At 44.6% G+C, this 16,550-nt stretch overlaps 1 protein-coding gene across 2 annotated transcripts in view; it reads left to right on the top strand.

Annotated features, from left to right (window-relative positions):
* Positions 1 to 16,550, top strand: part of Pole2 (DNA polymerase epsilon 2, accessory subunit) — a 26,530-nt gene that overhangs the window by 6,467 nt on the left and 3,513 nt on the right. For both annotated transcript variants that reach the window (XM_021201675.1, XM_029540676.1), the window contains exons 6-16: positions 6,616 to 6,690; positions 8,309 to 8,392; positions 8,973 to 9,029; positions 9,585 to 9,633; positions 10,683 to 10,755; positions 11,957 to 12,129; positions 12,570 to 12,659; positions 12,996 to 13,050; positions 13,871 to 13,930; positions 14,016 to 14,093; positions 15,463 to 15,571. In XM_021201675.1, the coding sequence (XP_021057334.1) occupies positions 6,616 to 6,690; positions 8,309 to 8,392; positions 8,973 to 9,029; positions 9,585 to 9,633; positions 10,683 to 10,755; positions 11,957 to 12,129; positions 12,570 to 12,659; positions 12,996 to 13,050; positions 13,871 to 13,930; positions 14,016 to 14,093; positions 15,463 to 15,571 (903 nt within the window). The remainder of the gene's footprint in view (positions 1 to 6,615; positions 6,691 to 8,308; positions 8,393 to 8,972; positions 9,030 to 9,584; positions 9,634 to 10,682; positions 10,756 to 11,956; positions 12,130 to 12,569; positions 12,660 to 12,995; positions 13,051 to 13,870; positions 13,931 to 14,015; positions 14,094 to 15,462; positions 15,572 to 16,550) is intronic.

Below are 16,550 nucleotides of genomic sequence, written 5' to 3'. Positions count from 1 at the left end.
GAGAGAGAGAGAGAGAGAGAGAGAGAAAGAAGAAGAAGAAGAAGAAGAAGAAGAAGAAGAAGAAGAAGAAGAAGAAGAAGAAGAAGAAGAAGAAAGAGGAGGAGGAGGAAGAGGAGGAGAAGGAGATAGAGGAGGGGGAGGAAGGAAGGAAGGAAGGAAGGAAGGAGGGAAGGAAGGTCCTTCTGTAGACTGCTCACGGGATCTGCACCTGACACCCCATTGAGAGCACAGAGGTACAAAGTACCTTTCCCTTTAATGATATTAAAGAGCGTGGCCAGAACTTGACCCTTGCTGTTGAGGTGCCAGGCATTGTTTGGCACCTTGCATGCATTATTTCCCTCATTAGTCCACTAGCACGAACAGACTCCTGAATGCTCGACCCTGCTTTACAGGTGAGGAGTCTGAAGGCTAGAGAGGTTTCATGACTTTCCCAGAGGTCACTCGTAGAGCGTTGGGATAGGATTCAGACTCCGTCTGTCTAATCTGTCCAAAGCCCTTCCCTCCAAGCAAGGGAGTAGTTTGTTATATATAAAAGATGCACAGACAATGTATTCAATAGAAGAACCAGGGAGGGGGTGAGGGACACCCCGGCATGTCATATGGTCCTTGTAGACACGTGGTAAGTGTGAACGAGAACACAGCAAGGGGGAAAGGACTCTGGACAGGAAATAGTGGACAAGCAAGGGTAGCGTGGGAGTGAGTCGCCTGCAGTGCCAGCTACGCAGGAGGCTGAAGCAGGAGGATTACAAGTTTGAAGGCTATGCAAACTGTAGAGTGAATTCAGTAGTAGCCTGGGCAACTTAATGAGACCCTGTGTCAAAATGATGCAGATCAGGGGCAGAGGGCAGCGATCTGGAGAACGGCTGAGGAGGGCTGAGGAGGCATCTGCAGTGGCTGAAGATCCGGAGCTGTGAGATGGTGGCGTGTGGCAGGAGCGCAGGCGGTCTGAGGACGCCTGTTCTCAGCAGCTTCTGTCATGCGCGGTCACCCTGAGCTGCAGCTCTGACCCTGGCCTGGTTTTGCGTGGGCATCTTTTTGTGGACGGCTGCTGCTGTGGGGTAGAAGAGTTAGGCCTGGTGGTTGATCTCCCATCGCGTGCTTTCGGCCTCACCTGTACTTTGCTCCTGTTCGGCTGGAGGCGATCGGAAGCTGTTCGTTCTTTTGTTTCTGTCACTTTGCTTCTACTGTTGGCTGTCCTTCCGAGTCCAGAAACCCGCTATGAAATTCCCGGTTCTGGAAGACCCCTCTGAAGCCCTCTATCATTTTGAAGCTTTCCTTTTTTATTATTGTGCAGAATGTTGGGTTTCATGATGACTTGTACTTTGTTCACATTTCTCTTCTGTCAATCACTCTCTTGTCGTCTCCTTCATGATCCCTTGTGTACTTTCATGTCTTTCTGAGCGTGAGAGCGAACATACAGTGAGTGATTCGTCCCTTCCGGGCTGACGTGGGATGCTCTCCAGCCCTGTCCATGCTCCTGAGAATGAGTTTGTCCTTTGTGACTGAATAATATTCCATTGTGTGTGTCTGTTGGCTTTGCTGAATAATATTCCATTGTGTGTGTCTGTTGGCTTTGCTGCCTTCCAGTGTATACCAGGCCTCAGGCAGCATGGTCACATGATGCGTGCGTGTCCTGTCTGTCTGTCTGTCTGTCTGTGGATCAAGCGCAGCCTTATCTCACACTGAGGCAAGCCAGCCTGTTCTGGTTTATTCTTTGTCAAAGCCTCCATGCTGATTCCTGTTGCTGGAGTGATATTCTTGCCCACAATGCATAAGGAGGGTCTGTGCATCCCCTCCTCCTAGCTGGCATTATTGCTAAAATTGGTTTTCTTTTTAAAAAGATTTTTATTTGTGTATGTGTGTGTCTCTCTGTGGGTGTCTGCCACATGCATGCAGATATTCTCAGAGGCCAGGAGAGGGTGTCAGATCCTCTGGAGAAGGTGTTGGCGGAAGCTGTAAGCCACCTGCCACCTGTGCATTGTAGTAAATATTTCATCTCTCTTCCTTTTTTTTTTTTTTTTTTTTTTGGTTTTTCGAGACAGGGTTTCTCTGTATAGCCCTGGCTGTCCTGGAACTCACTTTGTAGGCCAGGCTGGCCTCGAACTCAGAAATCCGCCTGCCTCTGCCTCCCAAGTGCTGGGATTAAAGGTGTGCGCCACCACGCCTGGCTAAATATTTCATCTCAATCAGTGTTCTTTACTCTGCCTTTGATTATTCAGTTCCCAGATAAAAGACACACAGCTTTTATATTTATAATAAGCCTTAAAGCAGTAGAGCTGGGCAGATATCTACCCTCTAAGCTATTAGAGTCTACTTCCCCATCAATAACCCTGAGTTATAACTTGCCATGTTCCCTCTGGGCCACTCTTAACTCCAATTGGTCAGTCCTCATGGCCATGTTTTCATGACTCACCTACTCCATGGCGTCTTCTCTCTCCACCTTCTCCCTTTTTCTCTTCATGGTCTCTGCTCAGACCCCAAGCCTGGGAACCAAAGCTCTGCCTATTTCTCTTCTGCCCAGCTATAGGCTGTCAGCATCTTTATTCACCAATCAGGGATAACTTGGGGCAAAATTATGTAGCATCACTTGGGTCTATATGAGAATCTCCTTGTCCCTGGGGGCAGCCAGATCTTGGGGGCTAGTCTTAGCATTATATTACATAACAAAACCAAACCTCAGTACCTATGTAGTTGCTGGGAAATGTGGGTCCCCTTCTACTTAACACCAGCTGTCTCCCACACCTTTTATTTTGCCACAGTCCCATTTCTTGGATCTGGTTATTGTATCCTCAACTATTGGCATCCTGTCCAGAAAGTTGTCGACTCTGTGTCTTGAAGTGTTTTTTTTTTTTTTCTGTTTCCTCGTAGTAGTTTCAAAGGTCCATTTCTTAGATGAAGGAAGGTCTTTGACTCCTTGTGAACTGACTTGGACAGGATGAGACAGACAAAGCAGGTTTCATTCTGTGTGTGGATACCCGGGTTCCCAGCACCGTTCGGCTGTCAGAGAGGTTCTCATTTTTTCAAGGTGTATTTCTGGCACCTTTTGAAAATTTGTGGCTGTGACCTCATGGATTGATTTCTGGGTCCTAGGTTCTGGTCCACGGTTGACATGTCTGGTTTTGTCCCAGCACCATACAGGTTTTGTTACTGTAGCATAGCTTGAAGTCAGGTATTGTTCTCGCTCAGGATTGCTTTTGCTATTCAGGGCTTTTGCGCTTTCTTTTTTTTTTAAAGATTTATTTATTTATTATATGTAAGTACACTGTAGCTGTCTTCAGACACTCCAGAAGAGGGCGTCAGATCTTGTTACGGATGGTTGTAAGCCACCATGTGGTTGCTGGGATTTGAACTCTGGACCTTCAGAAGAGCAGTCGGGTGCTCTTACCTACTGAGCCATCTCACCAGCCCGCTTTTGCGCTTTCTTAAGAATTGCAGGTTTTATTTTGGTTGGTTTGTTTCTGTTTCTATCCAGAATGCCATTGGAATTTTGATGGGATTGTATTGAATGCACAGGTTGTTGTTTGGTAGTACAGCCATTTTCTTTTTTTTTTTTTTTTTTTTTATAAACACTAACAATTTATTAAAACCAATACTTAAAATAAACACAACATTGAAAGATAAACAAAGAGTAGAATGGCTATTTTTCAGGGGAGGGGAAGGCTGGCTGTGGGGCTGGAACTGCTGCTGGACTGAAATCAGGAGCTGGTTCTGAGGGGCTGGAGCAGCAGCTCAGATACAGGACAGACTCAAATAGATGACCAGAGGTGACAGGGCCATTCTCTAAATCAGTAAGCCCACTGTAGCAAGCAGGCGATAACTGAGAGGTGCACTGTATCTACAGGCATGCTGAGACACAGGTTCCACAGCTGCCAGCAGGTGTGTTGGCAGGACTGCTGCTGCCACATCTGGCTGCAACTATGTGCGTGTCACAGAAANTGGGAGTTTCTGTGCTCTCCAGCTCTGATGATAAAGATGGATCTAGCTCCAGAGAGTCTGGTTTCCCTGCAGATACACAATATTTAAGCTCTGGGTCTAAGAATGTGTGTCTCTCCAGATCTGAGTCTTCCTCATCCTTGGCCTGTTCTTCCTGCAACTGGGTCAGGAGCCTATTGACACGGATAATGAGATCAGAGTNTGGCATGTGCACACTCAAGTAGGCCTTAAGGTATTCCAGAGGGAACAGGTCCGAGGGATCACAAAAGTCCTCAGGGTTCTTGTCCATCCATGAGTACAGCCATTTTCACAAGTGTTCATTCTGCTGCCAACCCACGACCGTGAAGTGTCATGCCGCTTGCAGCCTCTCTCGGTCTCCAGTTGGATGCAGTGTGTACCTTCCTTGTAGCTTACTCCAGCCGACCTGCCTTCATCCCGTGCACCCCTCTGCCTGCCGCAGGTTCCTGTTTGTTTTTACTCTGCAACATTTGCCTCCATGTTCTTTACAGAGACGTTATCAGCTGTCAGTCGCTCTTTCTCTCCCTCTCATGTCTGAGGCGTGTTGTTGCTTGTGTAAGTATCGTTGGCCCTAAGTTCACATAGACCAATTCCAGATCTTCCTGCCCCAGTCCCGAGTACTGATATTTGAGGCATGTATAGCCATTCCCAGGTCCTCCTCGTAGATTTCGGTCTACCGTGTTTTGAGTGAGTCACTCAGCCCTGCCTTTTGCGTTCCTTAGTTGTGAGATAGAGGTGAACGGAAGACCACTCACATCTTCATTGTAACAATTTAAGTCTGTCATTATTGGACTTCAGATTTATTTTCAGACGGTCTCTTGCTTCTTGGGCTAGCCCCAGACTCACTATGTAGGGTGACCTTGAACGTTTGATCCGCCTGCTCTGCCTCTGGAGTGCTGGGATTACTGGCATGTGCCACCATGGCCAGCAGTCCCTGCGAGGGATGGAGCCCAGAGCTGTGTGCATGCCAGCAAGCTCTCTGCAAGCTGAGCCACATCCCCAGCTCTTCCGGTAGGTGTCTTTTCAGTTTAAGATTGAGAAAAACTCCAAGTGACTAAACCAAAGAAGGAATATATTAGTTTGGCCTGAATTACCAGGAAGACTAGAGGGCTGGTTTTAAGCCTGGCTGGATCCGGGTGCTCAGTCAGTGAACATCACAAAGCATCTGACTTTTCTCTATCTCTGCTTTTTTTTTTTTTTTTAAATCCTTTTATTAAACCCTGTCACCACCTGCATCGGGGACAAAAAGAAAGGAACCATGTTGGCCCTGTTGTGTTGCCAGGTTTAAGTTGTAGTGCACCTCTTTTGCAAAAGGGATTATCCTCTGTAATAAGTTCTTATGGAGTGACAGAAATGGCCACTAGTAGCCATGGCAGCAGTCAGAAAGAGTCCTCTTGTCCTGTGGTCCTGGCAGAAGGCTTGAACCTCTCTCACTTGCTCACCCTGTGTTAGTCCATGTCTCTGCTTTCATTTTTCAGGCCTGGGCTGTCTTCAGAGCGGGGAAGGGGCATCCGCCTGCCCAGAGTTCATGAGTGATGGGAGGGGGTGGACAATTCCTGAGTGGATGCTGTGCCTCAGCTAACAGTCCACCTTGTGCACACTCACACTAAACTTTGTATAGGGCGGTCGGTAGTCTTGACAAGACTGGGTGCTTTCCGAGTGGCTTGGCTGTAGACTGGTGGTTACTTTTGATTCTGAGTCTGACTGGAGCAAGGCATGCTTAAGAATACTGCTGAGGGGCTGGTGAGATAGTTCAGTGGGTAAGAGCACCCGACTGCTCTTCCGAAGGTCCGGAGTTCAAATCCCAGCAACCACATGGTGGATCACAACCACCCGTAACAAGATCTGACTCCCTCTTCTGGAGTATCTGAAGACAGGCTACAGTGTACTTACATATAAATAAATAAATCTTTAAAGACAAAACAAAAAATATTAAAAAAAAAAAAAAAAAAAAAAAAAATACTGCTGAGTGTGTTTGTGAGGGCACTTCTGGGGCCATGAAGGGATTTACCACCCTCCCAACTCCAGTGTGGGCAGCACCAGCCAGTGGATCAATTACAAAGCAAACGCTGAGCCCGGCATTCCTTCTGTATTTCTTTATGGTTAGTATGGACTGTGGCTCTCGACTGCGAGCCTAGTAAAACCCTGCCTCCCTTAAGCTCCTTTTTGCAGGCAGGGTTGTAGGCTTAGATGAGAGAATTGACTAATATATTCCTTTATTCCTAGCCTCCTTCCCTCAGACACCCCCATTTCTTGGCCTGAAGTGTCTTGCCTCACCTCTTCCTTACTGTGTACTATCATTTGGGTCTTGTTAAATGATCTCTCTGGGCTGGTGTATAGCCACCCCTACAATGCTGTGTTTTATGGTGGCTTTTCTCTCTCACCTCTGTGCTGAGGTTTTTAAATGCTTCTTGTTTGAAACGTTGCTGTAGGGGTTGGGCATTTAGCTCAGTGGTAGACAGAGTCGCTGAGTTGGAGCTGGGCCCTGGGTTTGCAGTGGAGGGATTGCCAAAGATTTGCATACTGCTTTATTGATACTGGTTTTCAAATGTGTTGAGAATAAGCAACTGTAAGAGCTTAGAGACAGTGTTTGTCTTCTGTGTAATAATGAATCTTTCTTTTAAATGTCTAGCTCAGTAATTCATAAGTATCTCTTTGTTCCAGAGGACACACAGACATGAATTGTTCACTCCTCCGGTGATAGGCTCACACCCTGAAGAAAGTGGGAGCAAATTCCAGGTTTGGATGTTGTCTTAATTAATGAGGGGCTGTATCTACTACTACAAGTGTAATATTCAGTGCTGCTCTTTTGTGCACTTACTGTAGTGTATATTCATGTGATGTGACACAGGTGGAAGTTAGCATTGCTTCTTTGTTCCAACATGTGGGTAGGACCTGGACATTGAACTCAGGTCATTATGTTTGGTGGCAGTGCTTTCCCGGTGAGCCATCCTGCCTGCTTGGCTACTTTTAATTCCTTCAAAAAAATAAATAACCTTTTTTTTTTTTTTTTCATTTTTGCTTGAGGCAAGATCTCAGTATGTACCCTGGCTGGCCTGGAACTTGCTATATAGACAAGTTGGCCCAAACACACACACACACACACACACACACACACACACACACACACACACACACACCTCTGCCTCTCAATGCTGTTATTAAAGAATGCACCACCATACCTGGTTAATTCATCAACTTTTAAGTGAAAATAACCTGTGTGCCCATTTAGCTGGTTTGTAGGCACAGCTACATGACAGCTGCTGGAGAGGCCATGCCTACTGTTGTGGACTCTGTAGCTCTTCTGCAGATGCTAATGCTCCATCTTTGGTGTCTGGAACCAGGGAAACACCTACAGGACCAAGTCCTGCACAGCTTTCTGAGCAGCTTCTTCTTATCCTTTGTGCCTCGCTCAGAATACCAGTTGTTGTCTGTCCTTCTCTTGGTCACCGTACAGCACAGACCTGTTGGACTAATATATGCTGCCATATCCATTATAAGGAAAACTTAAAGTTACATTGGTTTCAATACCACCACACCCTCACCCATGTACTGAAGAAGCAATCGATGACTGTGAGAACGCAGATGGCCCAGAGTTTTTGTAACTTGAATGGAGGAGATAGAGACGTCTGCTTTCATAGTTTGGAAGGTGATTCCCAGCACTGTCCTTTTAGCTCCAGCAGTCTGCCTGGCCACTGTCAGTCTGTCTGTGGCTCTGTCTTCTCTAGCACTTGGAACCCCACTTAGGGATAGCCCTTGCTGCTTCTGCCTGTGCCTCCCCGTTTTCCTGAGCCTCTGAATGGATTTTAAAGGGACCCCTCCTATTTAGTGTTTGTTAGATTCTCTGCCTTGGTAGACAGAGACTGGAACAGTAATACTGGATAATGTTCAGACTACTGCTTGGGAGTGTGGTGGTGTGGACCTGTGATCCCAGCACATAGGTGGAGGCAGGAGAGTGGGAATTCAAGCTCATCTTCAGGGCTGTATTCAGTCCAAAGCTGGCCTGGCCTTCATGGGACTTCTGTTTCAAAAAACTGAAACTAACAAAAATTAATGTTCAGTGGTGGCACACAAAGAGGAAACACTAACAGAGTTGTCCTGGCTGTCCTGCACCTCACAGGCTGGCTCTTCACACAGCATTCCTCCCTCCTTAGCCATGAGCTCCCAAGCTTGTCCTGTCTACATTTCTGCTCATATACATTTGTCAGTTTAGCTTTTCGTAGGCTAACATTAAACTTGCTGATTAATCTTTCTACTCTAAAGCACCTGTATATAGTATACTATGTATTCAACACTTATTTTTAAGAGAATTAGAATATGCTTTTAGTCTTTAAGTTTTTATTCTGTTTTATTTTAGCTTAAAACTATAGAAACTTTATTGGGCAGCACAAGCAAAGTTGGTGACGTGATTGTCCTTGGGATGATAACCCAGCTGAAGGAGGTAAGTTAAGTTTGACGAGCTTTGTCTCTTATTTTTGGACTAGAGTTGGCGATGCGTTGCTGCGGTAATGCTTTTTCATAGAAAACACAGGAACGTGTTTTTCACAGAAAACATAACCAGCGATAGCCTTGTCACCTGTGTCCGGGTTCTGCGGTGTTAGTGGGAAGGACTGTCCAGGTGTTGATTTGCATAGCCCCCAGGTAGACCCCTAGTGACCTCTGCTTGAACTGACTCTGGGTTTCTGAATAAGCAAGCTGCTGACCACATCCTGGTGGCCTGGAGGTCCTGGTCATTCTCTTAGCCAAAGGCATCTGGTGAGGCAGAGTGGCAACCAGCCTGGTCCTTCTTACTGCCTGTGGTTTGCAGCAGTTGTTCCTTAACATCTGTGAGTCTCAGGTAAGTGATTAGTCTGAGGTTGCCAATAAATAAGCAGAAAAGTATGGACTAGGAATTACTCATATCTGCAGGTCCACTTCTCTCTAATATATCCTGTTGTCACACTAGGTAGTATGTTAATAATTTATAATAGTACTCATTTTTTTATACAAATGTGAGCATATTTCATTTAATTCTATTTTAGGGGAAGTTTTTCCTGGAAGATCCTACTGGAACAGTACAGCTGGACCTTAGTAAAGCTATATCCTTTAAAAAAAATATTCTGTCCAGGCATGGGGGTGCACACTTTTAATCCTAGCACTCGGAGGCAGAGGCAGAGGCAGGGGCAGGGGCAGGGGCAGGGGCAGGGAGATCTCTAAGTTTAAGGTCAGTCTTGTTTGCATAGTGAGATTCTTGTCTCCAAAAAAAGGGGTGAGATGGGGCTGGAGAGGTGGCTCAGCAGTTAAGAGCACTGGCTGCCAAAGGATCCGGGTTACATTCCCAGCATCCACCTGGCAGCTCACAACACTGCGGTTTATTATTAAGTCTCCTTTTAAGGCCAGGCGTGGTGGTGCATACTTGTAATCTTAGCACTTGGGAAACAGAGGCAGGAGTTTTAGGAGTTTTAAGGCCAGCCTTGGCTACATGTCTCAACTTTTCCCTACAACAAATAAGACTTCCTCCCTAATACCACTACAACCCACTAAGAGAAATTTAAAACAACACGACAAATTAAAAGTCCCTCGGGGTTCAGACTGTATACTGACCTATTAGCGTTCTGGGCATAGCTTTGAGTTCTCCCTTAGCTGCTCTGTACCAATTCCACAGTGGCTTATACACTGAGGCATGCTTCGTCCTGGCAGAAGGTAAGCGCGCTTGCCCTTTTCACGTCCTTGCTTGACAGTAAAACTTCCCACCTGGGGAAGACACCTTACGATGTCATTCCAGAGGGTATTCACCATGAGAATGTGACCTTGTGAGAAGGTGACATTTAAGAAACAGGCTATTAGCAAATATTCAGGATTGGAGAGGTGGCTCAGAGGTTAAGAGCACTTGCTGCTCTTCCCGAGATCCTGAGTTCAATCCCAGCAACCACATGGTGGCTCACAACCGTCTGTAATGAGATCTGATGCCCTCTTCTGGTGTGTGACTGAAGACAACTACAGTGTACTCATATAAATAAAGATAAATAAATCTTTAAAAAAAAAAAAAAAAGAAAAGAAAAAGAAAATGTTCAGACGGAGGAAAGCACCTTGAGATTAGACAGTGGAGAAAGCTGAAAACTCCTGATGTGCACTTATAAAACTGGAAAGCTTTTGTTCCTGTTAGAAGGCTATCCAGCATATTATATACTATGCATATGTTATGAAATGCATAATAAAAATTAAAAAAAAACAAACTGGAAAACTGCCGGGCAGTGGTGGCGCACGCCTTTAATCCCAGCACTTGGGAGGCAGAGGCAGGCGGATTTCTGAGTTCGAGGACAGCCTGGTCTACAGAGTGAGTTCCAGGACAGTCAGGACTACACAGAGAAACCCTGTCGTCTTGGAAAAACCAAAAAACAAAAAACAAAAACAAAACTGGAAAACTCTTTTGGTTTTCATCCGCTCAAACAGGTCCCTTCTGTGTAGCTGGTGGCTGCTCTCTGTTCTTCAGCAAGTGCTATGAACCCCCTGCCCCAGCACCCTACCCCACCCTAAAATATGAGTTAGTTGGGGTGGGGTACACTTGTTTAATGCCGTTTTCCTTATAAAATTTGCAGTGTCCATGACTCTGGAGTCTTAACTTAAGATAGCTCAGTATGATTGGTGGTTTTTGTAGTTTAATTCATTGCCTTATGTGACATGAATTTGCTTTTTCAAAAATGGATAGTTGAGCAGATCGTAATGCTGCGTTACCTGGTTGGCTTGTTTAGGTTGGTTCGAAGATCAAGTGTTTCATGCCAATGCCTTTGGATTTCCTCCCACTGAGCCCTCTAGCACCACAAGGTATTAAAGCGCTTGATTTCATTGACACAGGAATTTGTAGATTGGCAGCAGTGAACGTAACAGAGTTTATCTCAGTCACTACAAGGTGTCAGATGAGAAAAAGCAATGGAAACCCATTGCTTTAGCAGATCCGATGCCCTCTTCTGGCCTCCACAGGTGCACACAGCTTTACAGACACAAATACTCAAATCTGGCATGAGTTCACACACACACTCATAAATACAATTTTTAAAGTGAAAAGCAAAAAGGAATATGAAGGCATAAAAAGAAAAATGAATTTAATGAGCCAGGGCTTTGTATAGCTATATTTATTTATATATCTATGTAAATGTTGGGTCCCCATCATTTATGGAGTCTAGATCTCTGTAAATGCGCAGTGCTGCGGCACACTGTCAAACACTGGGGCTCCCAGGCAGTCGTGGCTCCAGCCAAGCGAGGTAGATGGTAACACACTGACTGCCCTCTTGTTCATACAGAAGGGGGAGTTGCAAGGAGCTCCTGCCTGGGCCCCGTAGGGGAGCAAGCAAGGACAGATGTAAGTGCCCCTCAGGCACCCAAGTATACTGTTGCTTTAACCTTTCCTGAGCAGACTTGAACAAACAGTCTATTCACCCCAGATAGAGCTCCAGTGGCAGGGCAACAGAACAGTTCTACTCACATCTACCTGGTGGGACAATGGTTTTATTGAGCTCACAGGATCAGAGGTGACCCCAAGACTGTTGGATCATTTAAAAGTGTCACCCAAGCATGGATAAGACTTGCCCATAACAACATAGAGGGAGTCTGTACTTCCTGCTTCTCCCTGGTTCATTCCTGTATGAGCCAGCACCTCCCAAGACTGTAGCTGGGGCAGGATAATGTATAGCAGTGAGTTTCTATTAACTGGCCCCATCCCCTCGGTCTGCGAGACTGCCAGTAGGCCTGACCTTGTGGAGGGTCCCTTGACAGTCTCTTGGAGTTAATCACAGCTGATCTGATTAAAATGGAAGTGGCTGCCGTGCTCTGAGGACAGCTTTTGAAGCATGCATACTGAATAGTCCTCCATAGACAGTTTTCGTGTGTGTGTGTTTTAAATAACTTGCAGGTAACATATTTCATCTCTGGAATACTGTGTTGTTGCATGGTTGCTGTATCTGATATATTTTTACTTTCTCCATGAACAGACTATGGTATAGGAGATAATTGTGTTATAATTACATAGGGCGTACTATGGAAATATTAATTTTTTTGGAGGGCCTTCTAATGCATCAGTGAAGACTTCTGCAAAGCTGAGACAGCTGGAAGAGGAGAACAAGGACGCCATGTTTGTGATTGTGTCTGACGTTTGGTTGGACCAAGTGCAAGTGTTGGAGAAGCTTCACGTAATGTTTTCTGGTACTTATTATTATTGTTTTCTTTCTTGAACTGTCTTGAGGGATTGTGTTCTAACACTAGATGTTTGTCATGTGGTGGTGGTGGAGTGCCTCTGTGGGCCCTGTTACATGGGAACCTGAGATAGGGGAGTTATTGAGCCGTGATAATCCTGAGATAGGGGATTTATTAGACTGACCTGTGATTAGAGGTCAGTCTGAGCAACATAGAAGACCTTGTTTTTAAAAAGAAAAAGCCAAACCAAAGCGTTCACAGTTAAAGCCAGCCTGCCATGCTGAGACCTGCCTTTAATCCCATCACTTGGAAGGCAGAGGCAGGTGGAGCTCTATGAAATCCAGACGCGATAGGGCTACATAGTGTGGTCCTGCCTCAAAACTAATCAAATAAATAAATAAATAACACAAAATTTTCATTTCCCAAAAGTGATGTCCTTTTGTTCCTAGGTTATTCACCGGCACCTCCAACCTGCTTTATTCTGTGTGGTAATTTTTCATCTGCACCATATGGAAAAAATCAAGTCCAGGCTTTGAAAGGTATCGAGGATCTTTTTAACTAAGAGTGTTTCCAATCCTGGAAGTGGTGGTTCATGGCTTTCATCCCAGCACTTGGGAGGCAGAGGCAGGCAGAACTCGGAGTTTCCGACCAGCCTGGTCTACAGAATAAATTCCAGGACAGCCAGGGCTACACAGAGAAACCCTGCCTTAAAAAACAAAACAACAACAAAAAAAATTGAGTGTTTCTATATTTACATGAATTATTAATAAATTATGTATAATATTTTAATTTTATTAAAGATCTAGGGTTATATTTAATCAACTGTAACTTTATAGACATCACAAATTATGTTTATTATCTTTTATAATTTTTAGATTCCCTAAAATCTTTGGCAGACATAATATGTGAATATCCAAGTATCCACCAAAGGTAAAAATAGTTTTGTTTTTTTAAAAAATGAACTATGAGGTTTATATCAATGATTATAAAGAGATTGCCTTTAGAAAAGAAAATCAATGGCCTGGAGAGATGGCTCAGTGGTTAAGAGCACTGATTGCTCATCCAGAGGTTCTGAGTTTAAGTCCTAGCAACCACATGGTGGTTCACAACCATCTATAGTGGGATCTGATGCTCTCTTCTGGCACACAGGTAGGTGTACATGCAGACAGAGCACTCATATAGAAAACAAATAAATAAAATCTGGAAAGGAAAGGAATGGGGAGAGGGAGAGAGAGACAGACAGACAGACAGACAGACAGACAGACGAGGTGAGCCCAGGGTGAAATCCTCACATCATGTAGTTTTCTGGGTCTATAGAGAAACAAAATGTAGAAGGGAGAGTTACAGTTTTATCCATAGTTTCTGGTGACACTTATCCAGAAGTGGACCTTCAGTATGATCATTGGCCTCATGAGCCTCTGTAAAGATAGAGTGCATGTGCGTGTGCATGCATGTGTGCTTGCTTGCATGTGGTCACCACACTATTATTAGAAAGATTTGGACTGGAGACTTTTTAGCAATTTATTAAAATGCATAAAATAAAAAAAACTGTAGCTAGGCTTCATGGCCCCGCAGTGCTGAGGAGACTGAAGCAGGAGAATCGCAGATTTAAGGCTAGCCCAGACTACGTAGCAAGACCTCTACTCAAACAGAAACCCCTGGGATTCAGTTGGAGGTGATGACTTAGTTTTGGCTTCTGGCAGTGTTGCCTCTTGCTGTGTTTAATGGCTGGTGTTGAATTTTTATGCAGTAGCCGTTTTGTGTTTGTGCCTGGCCCAGAGGATCCTGGATTTGGTACCATTTTACCAAGGTAATCTTTGTTCATATTTTGTTTTGACAGTCAAGAGAATTGTGTAAAGTTTATAAATATATCCTACATCCTGCTGTTTCTCTAGGCCGCCACTTGCTGAAAGCATCACACAGGAATTCAGACAAAGGGTCCCGTTTTCAGTTTTCACGACTAATCCTTGCAGGTAAGTCACTCAAAATCATCACTTTGTGTTAAACTTCTTTATGTTCATTTAAAAATTACTTTCCTAATTTATTTCTGAAATGTGACTGCTATAGAGTAGATCTAAAAAGTAAATTTGATTTTAGATTGCTCAAGCTTTGAAAATTATTTAACTATATTCAGATACTTAACCAACAGTGACTTTGTGGTCCCTGTGTTGGCAGTGGTATCTCCAGTTTCCTCATGAATCCCATTCTTGTGGGTCCAGATGTCCAGTGTCCTTTCTCTCCAGATGCCCTGTAGATCTGTGAGCACTTGGATCCTACCCGAGCTCCACGCTCACCTGTCCTGGGGCCAACCCCATCTCATTTCACCGCACCCTAGTCTTTGCAATTGCTCAGGCCATAACCATAGAGGTTTCCCCTACACACAGTTTTGGAGGTAGTGCAACCATCTTCAAAATAAATGCTGAATCTGGTTGCTTCTCATTGCTCTGACCTGAGATCTTCTCTAGTCTGGATCAGCAGCCTCTGGCTGCTTCCCCTCTCCTCCCAACCCCTCTAGCTGCTGGTCTCTGGCTGCTTCCCCTCTCCTCCCAACCCTCCCCCCGCCACCAGTCTGTTCTTTTCACAAGAAAGCATATCATGTCGCTTCCTGTCTTGAAAGGTGGGGTCCCTAGTGCTGTTGCTAACAGCCCAAATCCTGGCAGTGATAGGCACGCACTGCCTGCATGGTGTGCCCTGGTACTGCTTTGATTTCCTCTCCCCAAGTGCTTCCCTCACACCAGTCTCTGTGCCCCAGGCATGCAAGGCACCATCCAGTCTTAGGTCCTGCACTGTGCCTCTTCCCCCTACCTGCAGGGGGGACGAGGACAGGGGATAACATTTGAAATGTAAATAAAGAAAATATCTAACAAAACAAAAAAAGTAAAGGGCTTGGTTCAAACCCTAGCACTGTGCATGTACATACTTAACAGAGACAGACAGACAGACAGAGGGAGGGTTGGGGGCGGGAGAGAGAGGAGGAGTGGAATGGGGAAGAGAATTCAGTAAATGAAACTAGATTGGGGAACAGATAAGATCGACTGGCCAGTGGGGGTGCCTTGGTAAAACTTTGCCTTTAATTAATTAATTATTTATTTATATTTATTTATTGATTGATTTTTTTTTTAAAAAAGATTTTAAGTACTGTGTAGCTGTTTTCAGATACACCAGAGGGCATCCAATCTCATTACAGATGGTGTGAGCCACTGTAATGAACTCATGACCTTAGGAAAAGCAGTCAGTGCTCTTAACTGCTGAGCCATCTCTCCAGCCCCAAAACTTTGCCTTTAAAATTATCTATTTTTTATTCCTGAGGAGGTCAGATATTCAACTCCTGTTTCGTTGCAGAATTCAGTATTGTACACAAGAGATAATTATCTTCCGTGAAGACTTAGTGAATAAAATGTGTAGAAACTGTGTCCGTTTTCCTAGCAACAGTTTGGATATTCCTACTCATGTAAGTAGACTTGATAAACGACCTTTTGTTTTATATTTATTTCATTAATTTGTGTATATGGGTATCTTACCTGCACGTGTGTATGTACTCTAACCTGCGGAGCTTAGAAGCGAGCACTGGATCCCCTGGGACTGGAGTTGCAGACAGTAGTGAGCCTCCACGTAGGTGCTAGGAATGAAACCCAGCTTCTCTCCAAGAGCCACAGCGCTGTTAACCACTGAGCCAGTGCTCCAGCCCTTGGTCTGGCTTTAAAATATATTGTTTTAAACTTGTGTGTATCTTGGTGAATGTATCTGCACATGTACCTAGCAGGGGGCTGGGTTCTGAACTCTGGCCTCATGATATAGCAGCATGCTTGCCTAACCACTGAGCCATCTCTTCAGCTCTTGTGAGTTTTTTTTTTTTTATTTTGAATTTATTGAATTATCTTGAATGTTCCATGTTATGAACTTTGTCAGGCTCCACTGTGCTCATGCTTTGATGTGTCCTTGAGGTTTACAGTAGTAACTCGGTTGTCTAGATCAGGACTGGTGGCTTTCCACTGAAGAACCTAAGGAGCAGCTGAAGGCCAGACCAAGCAGGGACTCTGTTTAAACTTCCCGCTTTCCCTTAAAAGCCTTAGGTTTTACTTCTGAATATGTGTATTATTTTTATAAGACATTCATATTTCTCATGTTTATTACATATTTTGTATGGTGTGTCCACATCAGGAGGACATGCAGTGTTTACCTTGTAAATTCTAAGTTCCCAAATTTACAGTTGTTACAGATGTATGAAAGTGAAGTAAATCACTTTTTTTAAAAAAGATTTATTTATTATAAGTACACTGTAGTGTACTTCAGATGCACCAGAAGAGGGCGTCAGATCTCATTATGGATGGCTGTGAGCCACCATGTGGTTGCTGGGATTTGAACTCAGGACCTTCAGAAGAGCAGTCAGTGCTCTTACCTGCTGAGCCATCTCTCCAGCCCAGAAGTAA

This window comes from Mus pahari, chromosome 7 (genome assembly GCF_900095145.1).
Source record: "Mus pahari chromosome 7, PAHARI_EIJ_v1.1, whole genome shotgun sequence".
In the NCBI taxonomy this organism is placed as follows: domain Eukaryota; kingdom Metazoa; phylum Chordata; class Mammalia; order Rodentia; family Muridae; genus Mus; species Mus pahari.
Note: the sequence above shows the minus strand (reverse complement) of the source record. Positions and strands in the feature narration are given on the sequence as shown.